The sequence below is a fragment of the Triturus cristatus genome, chromosome 10 (assembly GCF_964204655.1).
Source record: "Triturus cristatus chromosome 10, aTriCri1.1, whole genome shotgun sequence".
Lineage (NCBI taxonomy): Eukaryota > Metazoa > Chordata > Amphibia > Caudata > Salamandridae > Triturus > Triturus cristatus.
The window spans coordinates 1092819979-1092840873 of record NC_140593.1 but is presented as its reverse complement, the minus strand read 5'-3'; the positions used below and the strand labels follow the sequence as shown (position 1 = coordinate 1092840873).

Here is a 20895-nt window from a genome sequence, read left to right as displayed (position 1 = left end):
TTTCTGCTTTAGGTTCCATCTCTACTTGCAGGCATTTTTGCCCTACACTGGAAGTTGAAGCATAATTCATGGGAGAAAGAATTTTAGCTCAGTATTTCTTCTTCCCCTGGAGCTCGTAGGACTGGGTTGAGGTACATCAGTTTTCAATCAATCAGGGGTTTCTAAAGCGTGCTACTCACCCATGAGGGTCTCAAGGCGTTGGGGGGGCGGGGGGATGGGGGGGCAGCGCTCCAGGTCAGTCGAAGCGCCAGGTCTTGAGGCACATACTGAAGGTTTGCAGAGTGGGGGAGCATCTGATGTTGACTGGGAGCTTGTTCCAGGTCTTTGCTGCCACGTAGGAGAAGGCTCTTCCGCCTGCTCTGGTTCTGCGGATGCGTGGGGTCTCTGCCAGGGCGAAGTTGGCGGAGCGGAGGTTCCTTTTGGGTACATGGAAGGAGACTCTTTCGTTGAGGTATTCGGGTTCGATGTTGTGGAGAGATTTGTAGGCGTGGGTGAGAAGCTTGAAGGTCACTCTCTTCTCGATGGGGAGCCAGTGGAGGTCTCGTAGGTGCTGGGTCATGTGCTAGTGTTGTGGGGTTCCGAGGACGAGTCTGGCTGCGGTGTTCTGTATGGTTTGCAGCTTGTGTATAGCAGGGTTTTGTTGATTCCGGCATAGAGTGCGTTGCTGTAGACTAATCTGCTGGTTATGAGTGCGTGGGTGACGGTCTTTCTGCATTCGGGGGGGGGGGGGAGGGACGGGGTCCACTTGAAAGTCTTGCGGACAATGGGGAGGGAGTTGAAACAGGTAGAGGCGACGGCGTTGATCTGGCGGGTGAGAGTGGAGTCTAGGATGATGCCGAGGTTCCGGGCGTAGTCCGTCGGGATGAGTGGGTGTCTGAGGGCAGGGGGCAACCAGGAGCTGTCCCACTCCATGGGGGAGGGTCCGAGGACCTCGGTCTTCTCCGAGTTCAGTTTTAGGCAGCTGTTGCTCTCCAGCTTGCCCAAGATTTCTTATTGTTTCTATTTACGCGGGCCCTGCCCCTGGGAGACATTTTCAGCTGTGAGTGTTTTGTACTGGATCCAGTTGCTGGCAAATTAATTTTCGGATGTCTACTATACTGTTATGGGGCAAATCCTAGTGGACCTCACACCTAGATAATGCAGTTTTTAGGTTTCTGTTGGTATTTTTATTGAACCAGTAGACTAGTCCTTGTTGGTATGGGTAGACTTACACAGATAAATGTCCAAAGTCCAATAAGCCAGCCAGAAGTGTTTGTAACTTGTTAACTGAATCTTACCCCCACCTGCTTGCAAACTCCAAAGGTCACATGTGCGGCCGCTTCATTTTGCGAATTCCTAATTGCGACTTTTTGCGACTCGCAATGAGGAAGTCACAAAATATGATGTACTAATGTCTCTCAGGCACATTTAGCAATTCCTAATGGGTCACAATTGACTTACCACATCAATATTCATGAGGTAGGTCGCAATGTGAGACCCACTGGGAAACACTAAAAACACAGGGATGGTGGCCTGGTGGAGACAGCAGACTACAATGTCTGCATTTGCTTCTAAATAAAGTTGCTAAAAAAAACAAATTTCAATGCCGTCGATTCATTTAAAAAAGAAAAAAAATAAATGTTTCAATTTCATCAATAAAAAAAAAAAATTGTAACCATTCACGAAGGGGTTCCCTGGGGACTCCTACCCGTTTGCGACTGGCTTACACCTACTTGAAGTAGGTAGTAAACTGAAAATGTTTTCCGACCGTATCCCGGTCGCAAAACATTTATGCATCCTCCTGCGACTCGCTATTGGTAAGGGATGCCCTTGACATGCCCCTTCCTAATACTGACTCACAAATCCTATTTTGCAAGTCCGTAATAGGTTACCCACTCGCAAAATAGGGTTAGTACATGTCAAAAGGCTATTTAGTGGTCGCAAACAGCCCTTTTTTCCATTTACAACCGCTAAAACCTTTTTAGGTCTCGCCTGACCCAGCGCATGCGCTGGTCTGGCGAGACTTTTTGTGAGGGCTCAAAAAAGTGCTACAACGGTAGCCTAGAGCTACAGTGCATGTGCGCGATCGCGATCACTTTCACGGCCGCACAGCCGCTTTGATGTTCTCCGGGAACCAGTTTTTTTTTCCTGTTTATTACTTCTTTGTAGTAATGGTGGCACCCATGCGCCACCATTACTACAGAGCAGCGATAAACAGAAACAAGCATTGGCATAGCCAATAGGTCTCGCTTTTGGGACCTTATAAGTATTTAGTTATGCAACTGTTGCATGGCTAAACACTTATAAGGTCCCAAAAGCGAGATCTATTGGCTATGCCAATGCTTGTTTTTACTTGTGGCCACAAATGACAGAAAATGGTTAGCCCTTGTTATTATGTCTCAAGTTATTTCTTTCATGACACCAGCAGAGCTCAGTAATGTCATTTGCCGAGGGAGTCTATTGGTAGTTTCAAAGAATTTCTCCTATTAAAACACTTTAATAAAAAGAATTTTAAAAACATATATAAATTAGCAATCTGCATTCTATAATATGTGACTGCTCTGTATATGTTTAGCTAATGACCCAACAGCTGATGTTTAGGCGAAAGAAAAAGAAGGTACTTCTTGAAAATAATGACATTTCCTTAGAACATACATATGTTAAAAACAGCCAATAAAATCCAAGACACAGCTGGATACCTGACATTGAAGAAGGTTCAACCTTTGGTTGCAGTTTATTGGACTGTGCCAAAAATGGATTATTTAACCTAGACCATAGGAAACAAAAAAAATGACAATTTAGAAAAGGTATACTGCCACACAGCATATATTTATTGGGATCATCAGATATTTGTGTTTATACCTCCTTTAATAAAAATTAAATGCACTGTTTGCATGTGATGGGGGAACATTTTATAAAAGGAAAGGACACAAGTAGTTGGGCGCTATTAGAAAGCCAAAACGATATTTTCATGTATGTTGAGGAGATGTCCATTTCTCTCTTATACAATCACACATTACAACACTGAGTATGTTCATGATATACAACGGGTATTTAGAACGCTTGATTCTAGCTACAAGGCGGCTCAGCACTGTGCAAACAATGGGATACAAGGAAAGTCAAGTACAGGGGATGGAGATGGTAATAACTGTGGGCTGCAGCAGGTACTGGGAGGGGCAGAGTATTGTTGATTCCACAGTTTACCAACAGACACACAATCTGGCCCTATTCTTTGGCAAAAAATCCACATCAGGTCAAGACAGAAATGTAAATGTTGTGCAGGTTGGAGACACATACTCCTTTCTCTTCTCATGCAAGTTCAGTTTAGAGAGCTTCAATTACCTGGAAGTTGCAGGTCTTTAATATGGACGACTGCTCTATGCTTAGGGCAAGGCCATAGGTGGGCTCCTTGGTACACAGTGGGTCCAGTACTTGAAGGAGGTTACTGCTAGTGCAGTGAGCCCCTTCGACTAGGCTGCGCATCTGTTATATGGACAGTAGCAGGGATACAACTGGTTCTTTGATGCAGGTCCTTTCACTTAGATTTAGGGTTGAGGCTAACTAGAGTCTGACGAGAGCGTAAGAAGTCTTCTAGATACTTTTCTTAATGAAACACTGCATGTGTCTTACTGAGCAAGATCAGCTAATTTATTTTTTAAAAATTTATTTACAGTAACTTCTGGATCACTTTCCTTGAAGTTTGGATAACTGCAAGATGATGGCCTTTGTAGACAAAATTACTGTACGCAAAATTCCATCACAAGGCGCGCTGTGGTCCAGGAGGACAGATTATGCCATAAACTTTGAACAAAATACTTTAAGTTGATAATTTCTCTCTATGTAACATTGCTGTAAACAGAAAAAGTAGTCTTAAATTGGGAAAGAAGAACGCATTTTATTTATTGGCAGGCTACACGTGTGAGAAGAGGTGGCACCACATACACCACTCTCAAGAGCTCTTATAGTTCTTCATTCGGCAAGAAAGGGTTATGAGAATAAGACTTTACAGTGTCACTTACCCAAAAGTGTTTGGCTCCTCAACAATTTTCATCTTTGCAGACGATACAAGTTGTGCTGTAATACAATAAGAAACAGCGGGCATTGGTACTTAAGTTTATTAATAAACAGGCGCACAATCCTATTGCCTGCTCCATCAAACGAGTGACCCTGTGCTGTGGCGCTAGTTCATCCCACTGTGATACGATGCTAAAGCATGTATAGTTTGCTTGAATGTTACCTTTAGTGCAGCCTTTCCCAAACTGTGGGTCACGACCCACTGGTTGGTAGCCAGCCCAATTCTGGTAGGTCGGCAAACAACAATTAATAAAGATGCTTTACATTTTGCATTTATCTGGTCACATTTACTGTGCTCCAAATACAGAGGTCAAACATCAGGCTATGTGTTCTGACAAATTGCTTTTACTCTTAACATAGGGATTGGTGTTTACTCTTCTTTCTCTGACTGGAAAGTGAGAGGAGTTTTTAAAGTGAACTGTGTGACAATCTTACTAGGGTACATGTAGCGTGAATGCAACAAAATGTAAATACGTGTAAATGAACTGCACACATTTCAGAGTAAGAAGTTAGGAAAGCAAAAATGAAACAAATTCTAAAGTGTATGGAGAGAGAAAGATTCTATAATTTCAAATTTTTATTACGTTTTTTTTATATAAACAGCACAGAATTATATGACATATTAAAACGTGAGGGTTGATCAGATCTTCTTAATCTAAAAAGAAAACAGAATGTCATCCTGCTTCACAAAGCAATTGAGAGGCACATAAAAATCACAATTTATCCAACAGAATTTACAAACTGCAAAATTTGATATGACTGACAATAACAATAAATTCCCCCGCCGACACAATCAAATAAATCAGGGGCCATTTAGAGCCTGAGACTCCTTCCAACTCTAAATAGGAGCCCAGATGCGCCTACCCAGCAGTCTCCCTCTTTTGCCCTTTCTCTCATAAATAGCTCTTTCCAAATTAAACATGGACAACAGCCGCGCGAGTCTATGCTGGGGCTACTGGGTCTAGCCAGGCAGAAGCGATGCATATCCGTACTACGGCCATAGCCAGGAAAAGGTAACCCCGAGAAGTATCAGAGCTGGGGTTAGCTTAGCTTTCACGCCCAATGTCAGATCAAGAAATTTCTCGATGGAGTTTATCAAGGTTTCAAGATGTGGACAGAACGCAAATATATGAGCTAGATCAGCATCCGGCGAGTCACTAACTCCTACCTGCCCCCCCATTGTGCAATCCTCGCCGGGGTGTAATAAAGTGCAAAGATAGTCTTATAATGCTGAGCTTGAAGCCTTGCCGAGGACACAACCGTCTGACCCAGTTCTAAGGAGTCAAGAAACTTCTTTGGTTCTACACCCAACCGTTCTGCCCATTTTTCCCCATGTTTGTCCAGATCACCTTGCTTGAGCACTACTAATTCAGCATACATTATCTTTATAGTGCAGTTCCTACCATCTCTGATAGCATCAATGACTTTGACTTTGCCGAAGCCATTGAACCCTCCCACCTTCTTGCTAAAAAAGCTTCGTAACTGCAGATATTTAAAAAAATTACTTCTTTCAAGGCCAAACTCAGTCTGAATATCGCTAAATTGACGGATTCTGTCCGTCCATATTAGATCCCCAGCATTCCGAACCCCCCGCCTCGCCCACTCTGCCATAGTTACATCAGAAAAAATTCCAGGAAGCATAGGATTTTTATACAGCAGAGTATAGCAATTAATCCTCCCAAGGCCCGTCTTCTTTTTAAGTGCAGCCCAGATTTTAAAAGCTGCCAGCAAGGTCTTGAATTTTGTTTTCTTATAGTAGATAGGCTCGCTAAATTTCATAAAGCAGTTCACTGCTTGTTTGCCAAGCAGTAGCTTATACACATCCGGGAGCCCTGCATCGGCCCAGGGATCAGTAGGGCATCCTCAAAAACAAGATACTCATATATTGGAGAGCCGCCGCCCAATAATAGGTTTTAAAATCAGGGATGGCAAAGCCACCTCTTTCCCTAGGCAGTGACATAAACCTAAGAACCCTCCTGGTTTTCCCATGCGCCAAGATAAACCGATTTACCATATTCTCCAGTGCCGCAAACCAATGTATTTCAAATTCTAAAGGAAGTGCCCTGAACAGGTAGAGTATTTTAGGTAAAAACACCATCTTTACCACATTGCAGCGGCCCACTAATGACATATGTAAGTTGTTAAATCTGTCAAAATCTGATTTTGCCTTCCCAATTACGGGCTCGATGTTCCTTGCCACTAGCTTCCCCAGTTCCTGCGTAATATCAATGCCCAGTTAAACAGCTGATTCGGTTACTCGCGGATCGTCCAAATCCACATTCCCGTTCTTAATTATCTGGGTTTTTTGCTTATTTAAGGCATACCCAGAGACTCTGCCAACGTCATGTGCTACCAGCTCAACTGCAACTAGCGCAGTTGAGGGATTCGCGGTAATGATGGCGACATCATCCGCGTAAGCCAATACTTTTGTTTCCAACCCCTGACAAACAATAAGCTTAACTCCATTATTAGCCTCCAGCAACCATATTAGGTGAACTATATAGATGACAAAACGGAGAGGGGAGCACGGGCAGCCCTGCCTTGTACCATGCTTAATTAAAAAAAAAAGGTGCGGTACAACCCCCGTTCAATCTTATCCGAGCTGTAGGTACGCTGTACAGAGCCTGAATAGCATCAATGAATCCTCTCCAGATGCCAAACCATCTCAAAGTCTCCCATAGGTAGTCTCAGGAGACCCTATCAAATGCTTTTTCAGCATCCAAAAGCATAACAGTCATAGGGTCGCCCGAGACCTCAGTTGCATCGAAAAGAGTTATTATCCGACGAATATGCTGCGTTGTTCCCCTCCCAGGTATAAACCCATGCTGACAAGGATGAATTGTTTTCCCAATAATATGATTTAATCTTTTCACCATAGCTTTAGAAAAGATTTTGACGTCACTATTCATAATTGTTCTTGGCCTATATGACCCCGGTTCTCTAGGTGCCTTACCCTTTTTCAAAAAAATTATAATATCTGCTCCTGCTCATGACTCGGGAGCAAAACTACCCTTTTGAGCTTGACAAATAATATCAACCAAATCAGGTCCAATTAAATCCACAACGGTTTTGTAAAACTGTAGTGGAATCTGATCCGGACCAGCAGCCTTACCAGAGGGTAGACTGCACAATGCACCATAGATCTCGTCCTGGGTCAGCACAGCATCAAGAATCTCGTTGTCTTCAGGGTCAATGCCCTGCAAGGGAATTTTACTTAAATACTCCTGAATTTAGCTCTGCTCCATCGGAGGTTCCTCACTATATAGGCGTTGATAGAATTGACGGAACACTTCCCGGATCCCTGATGGGTCAGCCGTTATACTCCCATTATCATTCACAATTTCAAGAATCTCCCCTGATGTGCTCTTTTGTCTCAATCTAACTGCGAGAGTATGCCTCACCCACTCACTGAACTCACAGCAATGCTCTCTTTTTGCCAGGAAGCTTTCCGCAGCCTTAACCGCCATCCGATCTCAAGCATCGGCCTTGACTAGGGCCAATCGGAGCAATATATCCTCAATTGGTTTATTCATATTAATAGCAAGCTCCTCCTCTATCCTGATCAGAGTTTTACTAAGTACTTCCTCTTGCTGTGCCACCTTGTTCTGCCAGGGCAAACTGTAACTCAATGTCTCACCTCTAACCCCCCCTTTAAACGCGTCCCAGACTATCCCTGTGCGAGCGCTCTCCCTGTTAATATCCCAGAATTCCTTAATCCATCCTTTCATGTGGAGCACATATTCTGGGTCTTTTAGAAGCCCCCTTTCAAAGGTCCAGACCCGCTCGGGCCTTACCCCCCCCAGTAAAGGCAACTGTGAGAACTAAGGGGTTATGGTCCGAGAGTATCCGGGGATATTTCTCTATCCTAAGCCTTGAGATGAAAAAGTGTGACACAAAGAAATAATCAAGTCGAAAAACAGACTTATGGGGAGGTGAATAAAACGTACTACCAGGTTCTTCGGGCTTTAAATAAGCCCACGCATCAGTAAGTCAATTATTCCTAACTAAATTCGTGAGAGCTTAAAAAAAACCTCCTTTTTTTAACCGGAATATCCACCTCCCAGATTGCCCCACAGCCCACCCAACCCTATTAAAATCCCCGCAGATTATTACAGGAGTGGGCCATGTTGCAAGCTCAGTATCCAAAAATTCAAGAACCTCAGGGTCGTCACCGGTTGATCCATTAACAGAACAAATTGTAAACATTTCACCTCCCCATGAGCATTCAGGTGGAGGAAGCGAGAGAAGCCCGAAAGGAGCCGCAGTTTAATAACAACGCTTGAATGAAGTGCTCTGGTGTTAAATTGTGAATCTTGAAAACTAGTCCTAGGAACCAGGGCTCTCAGCTAGACCACAATGTGTGCGCCTACTGGTGCGTCACAGTCTGGAGCCCTTACCTGGGAGCACGCAAGAAAAAAACAAAAAAAAGATAATCCCGAGTTTTAGGAACCACGTAAACGAGTGGTGCGCGAACGTGCCACAGCGAGCCATGTGGTTTTAATTATCGCACCCGTGTCTGGGCACGATAATTGAAACCACATGGCAGTGGTGCAGGTAACCGACACCAATAGGCCATGGGCGGAGCAATGCGCCCGCCTTTGGCCAATTGCGTGCTGGCTTTCATAAAAAAACGCACGCAAAGGCCAATAGCGTGGGCCAAAAGGAAAAGCACACGCACGAGCGTGTGCGATTACTAGGTCCGTTTTGAAACCCCCTCCAAGAGGTCTCTCGCTGCGCGAGCAATGCTGCGCACTGCAACACTAGGCGCGAGACCTAAAAAAGGGGGTTACAACAGGTTTACTATAAGCTTCAGGTCGCCGCAGCACAGAACCCTAATCAACTAAACAGTATTCAAAATCAATAATCAAATCGGCAGTCGGACCCCCATGCGACATATGGCCAACTCCACCCCTCCCCTTTGCATCCTTCATTTCGGTAATGTATTCCTGTGCCTTGACTTCCAAAAAGAACATTCGCACCCTCCCATTTAGGATGACCTTAAGCCGGGTGGGGAATAACAAAAACACCTCACAGCCCATCCCCTGAAAAGGAGTTATCAGCTGCCGGAGTCTCCATCCCCGAACAACACCGACGTGGCAAAAATCAGGGCGAGCAAAGGTGTGTCCCTCAAAAGTCCGTTTGGAATCTGGTCTTGTTCTGTCAATTATGGCCTGTCTTAGGAGAAAGTTCCCGATATAAATTAAAATTGCTCTTGGTCGATCCCCTTGACTAGCTGCGTTGGCTTCCTCCGAGTCATTGGAAAGCGATGTGCCCGCTGTACCTCCACCTCCCAGTTCCAGTGGGCAAGATCGGGAAAGGCTCCTTTCAGCAAAGAGACAACAAAGGACATGATATTTTCCACTTCAATGTTTTCTGCCAGGCCTAATAGCCGTACATTGTTTCTGCGTTGCCTATTTTCAAAATCTTCAAGCTTCCAACACCTATCCAAGGATTGTTTTTCCTGGGATTTCTTGAATACCTGTAGCTTGCCAACTTCCTCCTCCAAGGCAACAGTTCTATCTTCTATATGGGTAACCCTTTCAGCCATATCTGTACACAGCTTATTTACTTTGTGCATGGAGCCTTGCAGTTTTTTGGTGGCTTGGAGTGATCTTCGGCTCTCCAGTCTAGCCTCCCCCTGCATCTGTTTGAGAGTAGCATACAGTAACTCTAGTGAGGGTGGAGCAGCAGCAGGTTCAGAGCCAATGGAGCCTCCTTGCGCAGCGACCAGTGAGTCGGTTCTATAGGTCATACTTGTGGTCATACTTGTGGCAGAATAGTCCCATTCAAGCTTACGAGCCGTGGCTGAATCCGATTTCACGAGTCTAGCTCTGGACCTTGCCCGTCGCTTCGAAGCCGAAAACCTACGACGATGCGGTTTTTGTGTAGTTGGAGATTCCCCCGAATCTGTCTCATCTGAGGTATTGGGATCACTGGGCGTAGGCGGCTGAGTCGTCATTAAGTGAATAAAACTTGTCCCCCTCTGTGGACCCCAAGGGTGTTTTGGACCACAATGGGATCTGGATCTGGCCAACAACATTGCCCAGAGATACAGCCATATGCGAAGCATCCATTAAGGAGACAGGACGATTATTGCCAGTCAAACCACCTTCCGCGGTGGAAACAGGACCATTATCGCCTGCCCTGCCAGAACGAGCATTGGCACTAACCTGGGGGGGCCGATCACCAGATTCCCCAGGACTTCCATTTCCATCTCCACTCACGGTCTCACCCTATTCTCTCAACGGCTTTGGGGAAGACGGCAGCGGTGGTGGGATTCCTCTTCGGCATCCCGGTTCACAAGCAAGTCCTGCTCCAGTCCGGGTTGTGCGCTCAGTCCCGCTGCAAGCTCAATCGCGGCAGAAAGCTGAGCCGGATTAGCCGAACTAGTCCCCACCACGGCAGCCTCCATCGTGCCCAGTGCTGCAACCTCCGTCAAACTGGGGGTATTCTGCCTTCCAAGAGAAGTGGTAGAAGCTAAAGCCAACATGAAGGCTTCTCCAACGGTCGGCTGCCGCAGAGAGCCCTCCACAGCCGCCGCACGGAGACGGGTTCTGCCTGCAATGCCGGCATCTTTTGACTTAGTCCCGCTTTCGTCGCCTTTTTTCGACGGGGCCCCACGCCGGGCTTCAGTCCCCGCACAGCCTCCGTTGGGGGGGTGGTCCTTGGCGGCCTCTTTAACAGTCTTGCTCGCTTTAGGGGCTATAGCTTGCCGACAGCTCCAACGGCACTTCAGGAGGTACAACGATAACAGCTGAGAGCCAAAACAAATCTCCTTGATCTCTGCAGGCGTCTCTGACATCCGAACCCCAGCAGCCGAACGAGCGAGTTAAACAGGTAAGTGCGGGTACCATAATATCCCATTAACTGTACATCCTTGGATGCCTCAGGGGGAGAGAAACTGCTGCAGCTCCCACTGAGGTCAGTCGGTGGCCATCTTGCCCCCTAGGTCGGAGAAAAAGATTCTAATAGGATCAAAACAAATCAGAAAATTTTACTTGATGATGTGCAAACTATAAATATTCACTGAATCCAATTTCCACACATTATTACTTGTGCGCTATATAGTTTTATCAGTTACAAAACTGCATGTGGAAATTTAGTGGCCATTTCAATGTACAATGTGGTGTCTGTAAATGACAGTGTGCTACTGCACAATTATTTAGAATTCGATTTGTTCCAGTGTGCTCCTAATGCAAGCTACATATTACATCCCTACCACTTTCCTCCTAAATACATTGCCTACACTTTGTGTGAAACTAGGAATTTCTTACACAATCCCTATGACTTCAGTGTTGTAAGATTGATATAAGCACCCCCACTCTGAAAATTGTTCCAGCATCACTGGTGAAAAGGTGCTAAACAAGGCCCCTAAATCCAGTTTTAAAACAAACCCTTGTAAGTGATGAAGCAGATAAACTTCTTAACCTCTTAACTGGCACATAAAACCGATAATGACACATTTCAGAGAAAAGATGACAAACTTGCACCAATTGTGCTAACTATACATTGCAAAAAACATGAGAAAATCTTTAAGACTTAGTTACTGCATCATAAAAGCATTAAACGAGAGTAAATTAGATAAGAATTAGTAATTTTGAATAACATAGGTTGTACTCTATTAAGTAGTATTAGTGAATCTTTTCAAAACGTAATAGAGATAATGTTAAGTGATAAATTCATATGGTCTGAACACTATTGAAACTGATGTAATCGAGAGGATATTATGTGTGTTATTCAGGACTTATTCTAAACTCCATATCTGTATATGTGACATTGTGCACCAAGTGAGTAAGGAAAGAAATGTGCTGTACGTCTATACTAAAGCCAAATGCTATGAAACTTTTAGGGAAGAATCTTCATACATGTACTAATGTGAATTACTAGAAACTATATTAATAATTTGTTTTGAAATTATTTTACACGTTGGTACTTTGGAAATGCAGTAATATGTCAGTTACACGTGTTAATTACAATGAAACTTAAATGCTTTATGAGTGCAATTAAGTTGAAAGAATTATATAGAATCCCAGGGTTATGAATAAAATGTAGATTTTTATTTATTTCATATTCTGTGTCTTAAGAGTCAAATTCTATTTAGGTCTGCAATTTCCTTACTTGCTTGATTCTGTTCTCATGGAAAGGATATGCAAACTTGCAATGTGAATGGAAACTATGTCTCATTGGGAGAGTTCCCATTCGCAAAGAAGGACTGTTTGCAACAATTTAGCTACTTTGGGAACATCTGCCATGAGAAACTGTCCTCTTGAAATCACATGTGCTTTTGCAAAAGGACTATTTGGCAGTTATACATACTAGATGGATTAACAGCTTACGTGATGATCACTACCAATCACCCTATACGAACTGACCAATGGACTGAGTGGTCTGACCAGATGAGGTGACCCAGGAGGTGTCACTCTGGAACTTGAGGATTATATTATACATTGATGTGACAGAAAAGAGACATGTTCTTTCTCACAGACTAAGAGACACATTATTTGCTTTTTCTTACTTTATGGTACTTCCTTGCAGACTTTATTGGCTTTTCCTGTGGCTGATGCATACGCTGTGTGCGCTATTCCCAGACTCCTTTCCCACGAGAGAGTACCTTTGAGCCGTTATGGTTTATGTCCCTTCCTGAACTTTTCAAGAGCTTTGGTAATTAATTGCAATCAAAGAAATTAATTATCCTCCACTCTTAAATGATTGAGATGGATGTATTCACTCCTTTAAGAATTTCGAAAAATCTAACTTTAACTAAATACTGTGTCTGTCTCTCTGTGATTTGTCGCCAATAATTGATTGTGCATGCCAATTGGGGTATTAATGAAGGATGGGAATTCTAATCGAGAGATATCTGGAAGGCAGATACTAATGTTATTATTCTGCATAGCTTTAACTGAATCATTGGTTTGCATGATCTTAGTTCGACTGAATTTCTTCAGAAGATTTGGTATTGCTGTGATAATACTGTATTTGTATAGCTTAGTTTTGAGAGTTATATATATGAATCTAATTACGAGTTTGTAGGTCTGTTACCCAATTCCTGGTCCTCATTGGATAACTGGATTGGAGCTCCTATATCCGACCCCTCTTGCTATTTAGATGGCACTTACTTCCTTTATGAAGTGCTTAATGCGTTTCGGACACTGCCATTAATGATCTCACAACGTTAACTGGTTGTCGCTATATGTAATGTAATGTAATGGTATATTTGTATAGCGCTACTATCACTCCAAGGAGCATCTTGGCGCTGAGACGGAAACCAAAGATGGAAAATAGAGCTGGTTTACTGCTAACGGTAAGGATGGGAGATCAGATCAGCGTTTTGCAGAGAGTGTTCGGTGCACCGAAGATCCAGGTTTTTAGTGCCTTCCTAAACAGGGACTCTGATGTAATCTGGCGAAGTTGTGGGGGAAGTTTATTCCAAGCCTTTGAACCTAAGACTGTGAGCAATTTTCCTCCCTTTGACACCAATCTGAAAGCAGGTATTTTCAACAGATTGGCATTTGCTGATCTTAAGCTTCGGGAGGGAAAATAGCGCTTAAAAACCAGTTCGAAGGTATTGGGGGCCCAGAAAATGGAAGGCCCTAAAAGCGATAAGGACCTTGAACAAGACGCGTTTGTGAATTGGTAGCCAGTGTAGGATATCCAGCGCCACTGTTGCGGATGATCTCCTGGGCCATTTCAGTACCAGCCGTGCAGCCGCATGCTGGACCATCTGAAGCCTGTGCAGGACTGCTCTATTAGTTCCTGCATAGAGACTATTGCAATAATCTAGCCTGGAGGGGATAAGGGCAACAGCGACAGTTTGCCTTGCTGAGATGGGAATCAGATCGAAGAATTTCTTAAGGCTTTTTATGATGTGGAAGCAGGTACCGGCAACTGCCAGAGATTGCTGTTTAAACGATAGGTGATGTCAAATTTTATTCCAAGATTTCTAACCACGTTCACTGTGTTTGGGAGGGGGGGGGGGTGGAGGGGGGGGGGGGGGTAGTATTCGCTGGCCACGAGAGTTTTGGCGAGAAAAAGTTTTGTTGGCCTAATGGTAGAATTTCATTTTTTTCAGAGTTACACCTCAGGTGGTTATTATTCATCCAACTGAAAGTCGCTGTAAGACAATTGCGGAGATTTTCTTCCGCCTGGGTAGTATCATTGTCCAAGACCAAGATTAGCTGCGTATCGTCCGCATATGAGATGGTGTTTATGTTAAAGGACGATATTAGCTTAATCAGTGGGGCCATATAGGCATTAAAGAGGGTGGGGCTAAGACTCGAACCCTGGGGAACCCCTGACAGAAGTCCCTTTTCTTGAGAGTTATATTGGCCTAGTGTGATCACTTGACGGTGATCTTGCAGGAAGTTCTTTACCCATTCTAGGACAGTGCCAGCTATGCCAGATGATGCAAGGCGGTCTAAGAGAATGACATGCGAGACCGTGTCGAAAGCAGCCGACAGGTCCAATAGTACCAAGACTGCTCTCTTTCCTTGATCACAGCTATACAACAGTGCAACACTTAATAACAGTCATCTAACATGTTTACTTTAGACACTCGTCACCAGCAGTGAGCACCAGTATATTTTTACTTGGCTGACTTACAGATTTCCTGTTCATGTGAATTGTTATTTGTCTTTTTTCTTGTATTTTTCTTATTGTGTTAAGTACAATGAAGTATGATATTGTTTGACATGCGATTATGATGACTTTCGGTGTGAGAACGTAATGGTTTTTGGCCACTGCATGGATCACTTTGATGGTGGACATATTTTCACTAAAAGAGGTGGGATCTCAAAATGTAACAGTTGGAATATATGTAACTTTTGATTTGGTACTCTTTGGTTTCATATTAGCCATATGGCCTTGGAAAAGGAATGGACGTCCCAAATGCCTCAGACACTTTATAAAAACATCTGAATAACATCTAAATGGCAATGTGTTTGGATAATGTCTATTGAGGACATATGTAATGAATTTAATTGAGGACGATTTGTTCACAAAGGAGGGAGAAAATTGTGTTTGGAATGAAAATTAAAGCACAACTGAATTTGCGAATTCTGTAGAATCTGATTTCATGTTCTGAAAGGCTTTGGCCGGTGATATCCAGTACGACTGGGGTTGATACGGACTAATAACAAAGACTGAATATTGTTTGTGGGCTGTTGGATAGAAGACCTCTCTGGTCTGTACTAAATAGTGGTGAACTTTGGATAAAGGTTTTACTGGAGGTGTGCCATAAGGACCATTTATTTTCATATAACAATATCTTGGCCACAGTCCGATAAAGACCTATCATAGGGCATGCTCAAGATCCTGACATCTACGAACGATTGTAAAGAGCATGTTATTTTCGTGATTTACAGAATTTTGAAAGCATTTCTACTATTAAATTTAAGAATCACTTACAGTTGTTTTTTTAGGTCCTCACTACCTTTTTTAGGTCTCGCCTACGCAGCGCGCATGCGCTGCTTAGGAGAGACCTTTAGTAATCGGTTCGCTTTTTCGCCCAAAAACATGCACGCGTTGCATTGCTTTCAATGGCAACGCGTGCACGTTTGGCGATTCCCTTGCGGGAGTGAGCTTTCAAAACCATCTGTTTGTAATTAACAGATGGTTCCTGCTCGCTCCCTCAAGGAAAACAGGCGAGATAAGACTTGCCTTTGAAGTTCTGGGGACAGCTCGGGCCATGCTGGCCTGTTGCAAATACCCCACCCCTAGTGTTTCTAATCGTAGCCCCCCGAACCATCAGTGTTTGCCAGCGATTACTTGTCTATCTTCATGGCCCCGAAATCCCACTTGCTGCCTAGCACCACCTTTTGCAGACCCTGACCCAGAGGCGGCCCCAATTCCCTGTCTGTCCCATTACCAGTATACAACATTCCCATTGTGACATTTCTATTCTTCGATAGAGCCAGGCGAATGGCAGCGCTGGCCTCCGTAGCTGTGGGAGCTGTTTCCTCACGTTGATTTCATTTTGTTTCTGATACACATATCTACGGTTGTACTGGCCGTTCTGATAGCTCAGTGGTGGAGAGTCCTCTGAAATGGTTTGCCATGACCTGCAAGTACACATTCATAGCCTTTAATTGCCTGAGCAGAGGTTGGCAGCATGAGTGACTTTCTGTTGAGTAATTAAAGCGCCTAGAGACAGTTTCGGAACATGCACAAATACAGCCGTACAGTGCCCCTTTGTTTTCATTCCCTGTGTGTTCCTTCTGCATACTGAATATTGCCGTCTCTCAGAGCGCTGGGCGGGGTGGGGTTCAGTGTAGTTCCTTTGTCTTAGCGGCACGTGTTGTTCCTCCTCCGCAGTCCATGTCCGTGACCCACATTGCTGCTTTCCGTTCATCGGAGGATATCGAGGGGGGAGGGGGCATAGGTCTTTTTCAGTGCCCTCCCCCATCCAGTTCGGTCGAGCCCCCCCTCGAATTATCGTGCCTGCTTCTACGGTACATGGAGCAGCGCGGAACCAAGTAACCCTCTCAGCCCCAAATGAGGTGTTCATCCGGTGTTGGGGAGTGTCACCCGTCTCCACCGGTACACTGGAGTATTCGGACCCAGAAACCTCGATTATCGTGTGGATTTGCTGCTGCGGAGAATGTACCATCTCTGCAGACCGCCCCCCCCCCCGCCATCGTCCTGTCCAGTCAGCTGAGATGCAAGCTCCATCGCAGCTGTATACAAGGGTATATAACTTACATTACACATACCCAAACCTGCCTGAAACACCCTGTCCCAGATTGCTGCTTCACTGCACGGCCCACACAGGCTTGTCTTTGAAAATGGTTTTAACGAACTGTGTGTTGAGCTCTCGGAGAACTGACTAGCTGTACATTGCTGTGTGCCATTTTAACATTTCATCATGGACATAGACTGCAGCTAATCATTTCCTCGGATGGTGGCACAAGGGATGTTTAGAGAAATACAGTGGGTATTCAGTTCTCCTGAACTGTTTTCTTTTGTGAGTGAGTATCCTTTAGAATCTGTGGAAAATGTGATAACAGAAATGCGCGGGCCTCCAGTTACGTTTGTAGTGCTGATTCCTCGTGGATTGTGGTGCCTCTTTTCTGTGGGACTTCATTGCGTCCTCGGGCATGAGTCTCTTTGTGCTTAGGGCGCCTGAGATGTTAGGGTGTGTCAGGGCACTTACCATTGGACACGGTTGGCATTTTAATGACCTCTGTCCGCAGAGACCCCGAAGGGCAGTTGACCTGAAAGTATCACCCATCTGCTGGTACCCCGCGACAGCCCCTTCTCCAGGGAGCAGTCAGTGTCGCGGCCTACTGCTTTGCGTTTCTGCGTGTGGGCGGAAAGAGGCGTGTGGGAGAGCAGAGGGCCTGCTTCTGACACTGCCCCAGCCCAGTAAACATGAGGCTCGGAGAAAGGAGTGGCAAGACTGTATTCGTCGATACCATTGGTGGTGGAATTGGTGGTGTTAACCATCGGAGACTTTATCCCACAGGTGGTTGCATCCGCCTCCCCTGGGCCGTAAGCACTTCAGGCTGGCCTTTACTGCAACCACAGGTCACTGATATGTTACTTTACGTCATGACAGGGCGCCTCGTGGAAAGGCATAGGCGTATTTAATTGTTATTGTTTCTTTTGTTCATCTTGTATTCAGAGGCCAGAACTTAGCACTATGTAGAGTAATCTTACCGAGCATCAAACTGCCCGTAGAAAGAAGAAATTTAGGCGGACTTAAGACCTCACCACGAGGCCTAGCTTTTTGTTTCAAAATGCCTACCTGTCAGAGTTTGTGAACAGAACACAGGGCGCCATTCATCGCCTGCCCTCCCGTACACGTGCTTGTGCTCTGAAATTCGCGCCAGACTCACTCACTCTCTTTTTATGAAAAAAAAACTGTATAATTGGAATTAGCGTGTGCAGGAAAGGCAATGTGCTGGCTATTGAGCACGTTGCTTATAGAAAGCACTACCCAGCAAGCGGCGGGCGGGTTGATTCCAATCCGCAGCACTGGTAACAAGAGCCTCATTTTCTGTTTGCGGGAGTGCCAGACCCTCCTTCTCCATCGGCCGGCTGTTTGCCTGCTTGTTTGCAGCAACGTTTTCACTGTGAGTCTTTGTCTGTCTTGCCAAGGGGGCAGCAGAGAGCGAATCCTAAAGGCACCTCCATGGCGCCGTAAAGCTGCCCCCCTCCTCCAGTGGCATATTGCATTGCAGTCCCATGGCCAAGCCAACAAGCATTGGCATACCCAATAGGTCTCGCCTTTGGGACCTTATAAGTGTTTAGCCATGCAACAGTTGATGTTGTTGCACTGAGGATATTGTGCTGCATAACTAAATACTTATAAGGTCCCAAAAGCGAGACTTATTGGCTATGCCAATGCTTGTTTTTTATTGAGATCCATAAAAAATTTACAAATTCATCCAAATAACAATAACAATACAAATATCCAATAATAAACCCTTTCACAATAACCAAATAGAGCATAAAAAGTCAGTTACATAGTCAGAAGAAAAAAGGATAACCTTTGATTAGACAAAACAAAGGATCGGATACAGTATTCTTTCATCATTGACTAGATAATAACTATAGTGCCCATGAAGCAGTAAAATATAAGTCTGGGTAAAGCTGAAAGTATTGCCAAAATTAAGGCTACTAATGGTATTTGACTCGAGGAGTACAGCGCTGATCACCGGGACTGCGCCACCGAGGCTTTATTGAGATGCCTTAATCCACCAGTGTTAGATTCATTCGACACTGTTGCCCTGATTAACGCACATTGGATTTTTCAATACCCTTTCACAGCTGCAATTATGCAGACCGCCACCTGAGGGGCTGTAATCCGGACTTCGCCTTGATACAGGTTGTTCCCCTCCCCCTCTCCCTGTCCTGAGGAAGACCCGACCGCAGAGGATACAAACCACCTGCTATGCGCCAGGGTCGGAACGTCGACATCTTCCCCTAGTGGATCTGTACCTACTTCACCCCATCCCTGCCTCTTTACAGAGGATCACACTCTGTACATCATCAAGAACCAGAAAAGTACTTTGAAATTCATGTGAGACAGGCCCCACTGTAAAACTGGTGCTACTGTAAACCACGGCCAGTTTACTAAAGACATTACTATGTGTAATTGATTGTTTTAACTACTCTCTGATTTCCCTCCCTATATATCTGTTCTATTATCACAAGCACAATCCTTTTTCCACGCTCCCCTTGGAGCAACCCTCTTTTCTGTCCTGAAACGTTCTCCACAGTGATCTGTGATAATAACTGGGAGGTTAAACAGTCACTATTGAAGCTATCTATGGTGCTTGTGTGTCTTTTGAGGATATACTTAATTGAATTGAGAAACTACTGGGGTACACTTATGATGCAATTTGAGTTCTATGTGTACCATGTTCATAGATTTTGACTTAACGAATACCTTCCGAAGGAAATCAGTCTAGGACCATTGTTTTCTATACCGAGCATTACCCAGGTTCAAGGACTAGTATGGGTCACCCCATTATATTGTAATGGTACTAATGGTATTTTGGCATACTAATGATCAAATGCGACATCGCATGCCAGATCTAAAATGAGCTAAGGTGTCTATAGTGCATGTGATCCAATAAATTATGCAAAAATATCAACATATAAGTCATAATTAATGTTTTGTTCTGTTGACTTTGACCATTTTTAAAAAGGAAGCTAAAGTGTCTAGAGCAATAAAGTGCTGTAAAATAGGAGTCTATAGTGCAATAAAGTGCAAAAGAGTATACAAATATTTCGAGGAGCAAGATGGCGGGTTGAAACGCAACGGAGCTGCAGCATTTTGGAGGTCCCTGCTATACGTGCTACACTCGTTCAGAAGCTGGGCTCAATCTGGCGGATTATTGCAGCGATATGGCCATCTAATCAGCGTTACCGACTCTATTCGGCTAAATAAAGAATAAGGCGTTACGATGGAAGGCTTCCATGTACCGATTGAAACCGATGCATCAGCTTTACAGAGCACTACGGCGGCTGCTGTGGACGGCTCGTCTCGCTGTGCCGATTGTGTTCAGGTGGTCGGAGCCCCGCCTGCCTTACAGAACGAGACTCGCGTTCCTCGCATTCCCGGTGTATTCAGCCCTCTATTCCACGGACACGGACAAGCACGTATTCTCTTTGGGTTCTGTTAACATCATGGCTCCTAAGACGATAGCACGGGGAACCCGTACTGGGCGGAATGCTCAAGCGGCAGGATCAGAGGTCGTATCCCAGGGGAATCTAACCCTAACGGCGAACGGGACTAAAAACAACGACAAAAACAGCCAGATACCACCCCCATCTGAGAGACCGGCACCAATTTCTGGTAAGCTGCTGATTCGTCCCCCCCTGTTTGTTGCCACAAGTGAACCTCGGCTCGATAAGGAAGGGAGGTCCTCCGTAGATAACAATGTACTAGTTAATAAAAACGCCGATTCAGTGGGTCTTCCTTCACTGGGACTATGTCCTGTTGAGTCTGTTCCAGCTCGTACTATGGCTACTTGCACTGATACGTGCTCTCTAACCGCTGGTTTGTCTGGTGCTGGCAGAGTAATATTATTTGGAATCCCTGGGTGGTCAGGAGAAGTTTATAGTAGACAGGGGGAATACTAACGGATCCAAATATATCGAACATGATCTAGTAGGCACCGCTAACTCAGAAACTTTTGAAACTTCCAACAGCATTTTAGCGGATGTGCCTTACAAAAATGCTTTAGTGGTGACCTGTGCTTCTACTTCACCTGAATTAGACGGCCTTAACCCAGGGATACAGTTCGCTCCTACAGATGAGAGCGAAATAGTAGATAAAGAGGTGATAGAGGCCGCGGGAAATTCTGAAGATACAGGTATCAGCTTTAATAACGA

At 44.7% G+C, this 20895-nt stretch overlaps 1 protein-coding gene across 1 annotated transcript in view; it reads right to left on the bottom strand.

The window, feature by feature from the left end:
• GNPTG (N-acetylglucosamine-1-phosphate transferase subunit gamma) overlaps positions 1-20895 on the bottom strand; it is an 83796-nt gene that overhangs the window by 49453 nt on the left and 13448 nt on the right. The window contains exons 2-3 of the mRNA XM_085629283.1: positions 3999-4053; positions 2679-2746 (exon numbers count right to left, since the gene is read on the bottom strand). Coding sequence (XP_085485409.1) covers positions 2679-2746; positions 3999-4053 — 123 coding nt within the window. The remainder of the gene's footprint in view (positions 1-2678; positions 2747-3998; positions 4054-20895) is intronic.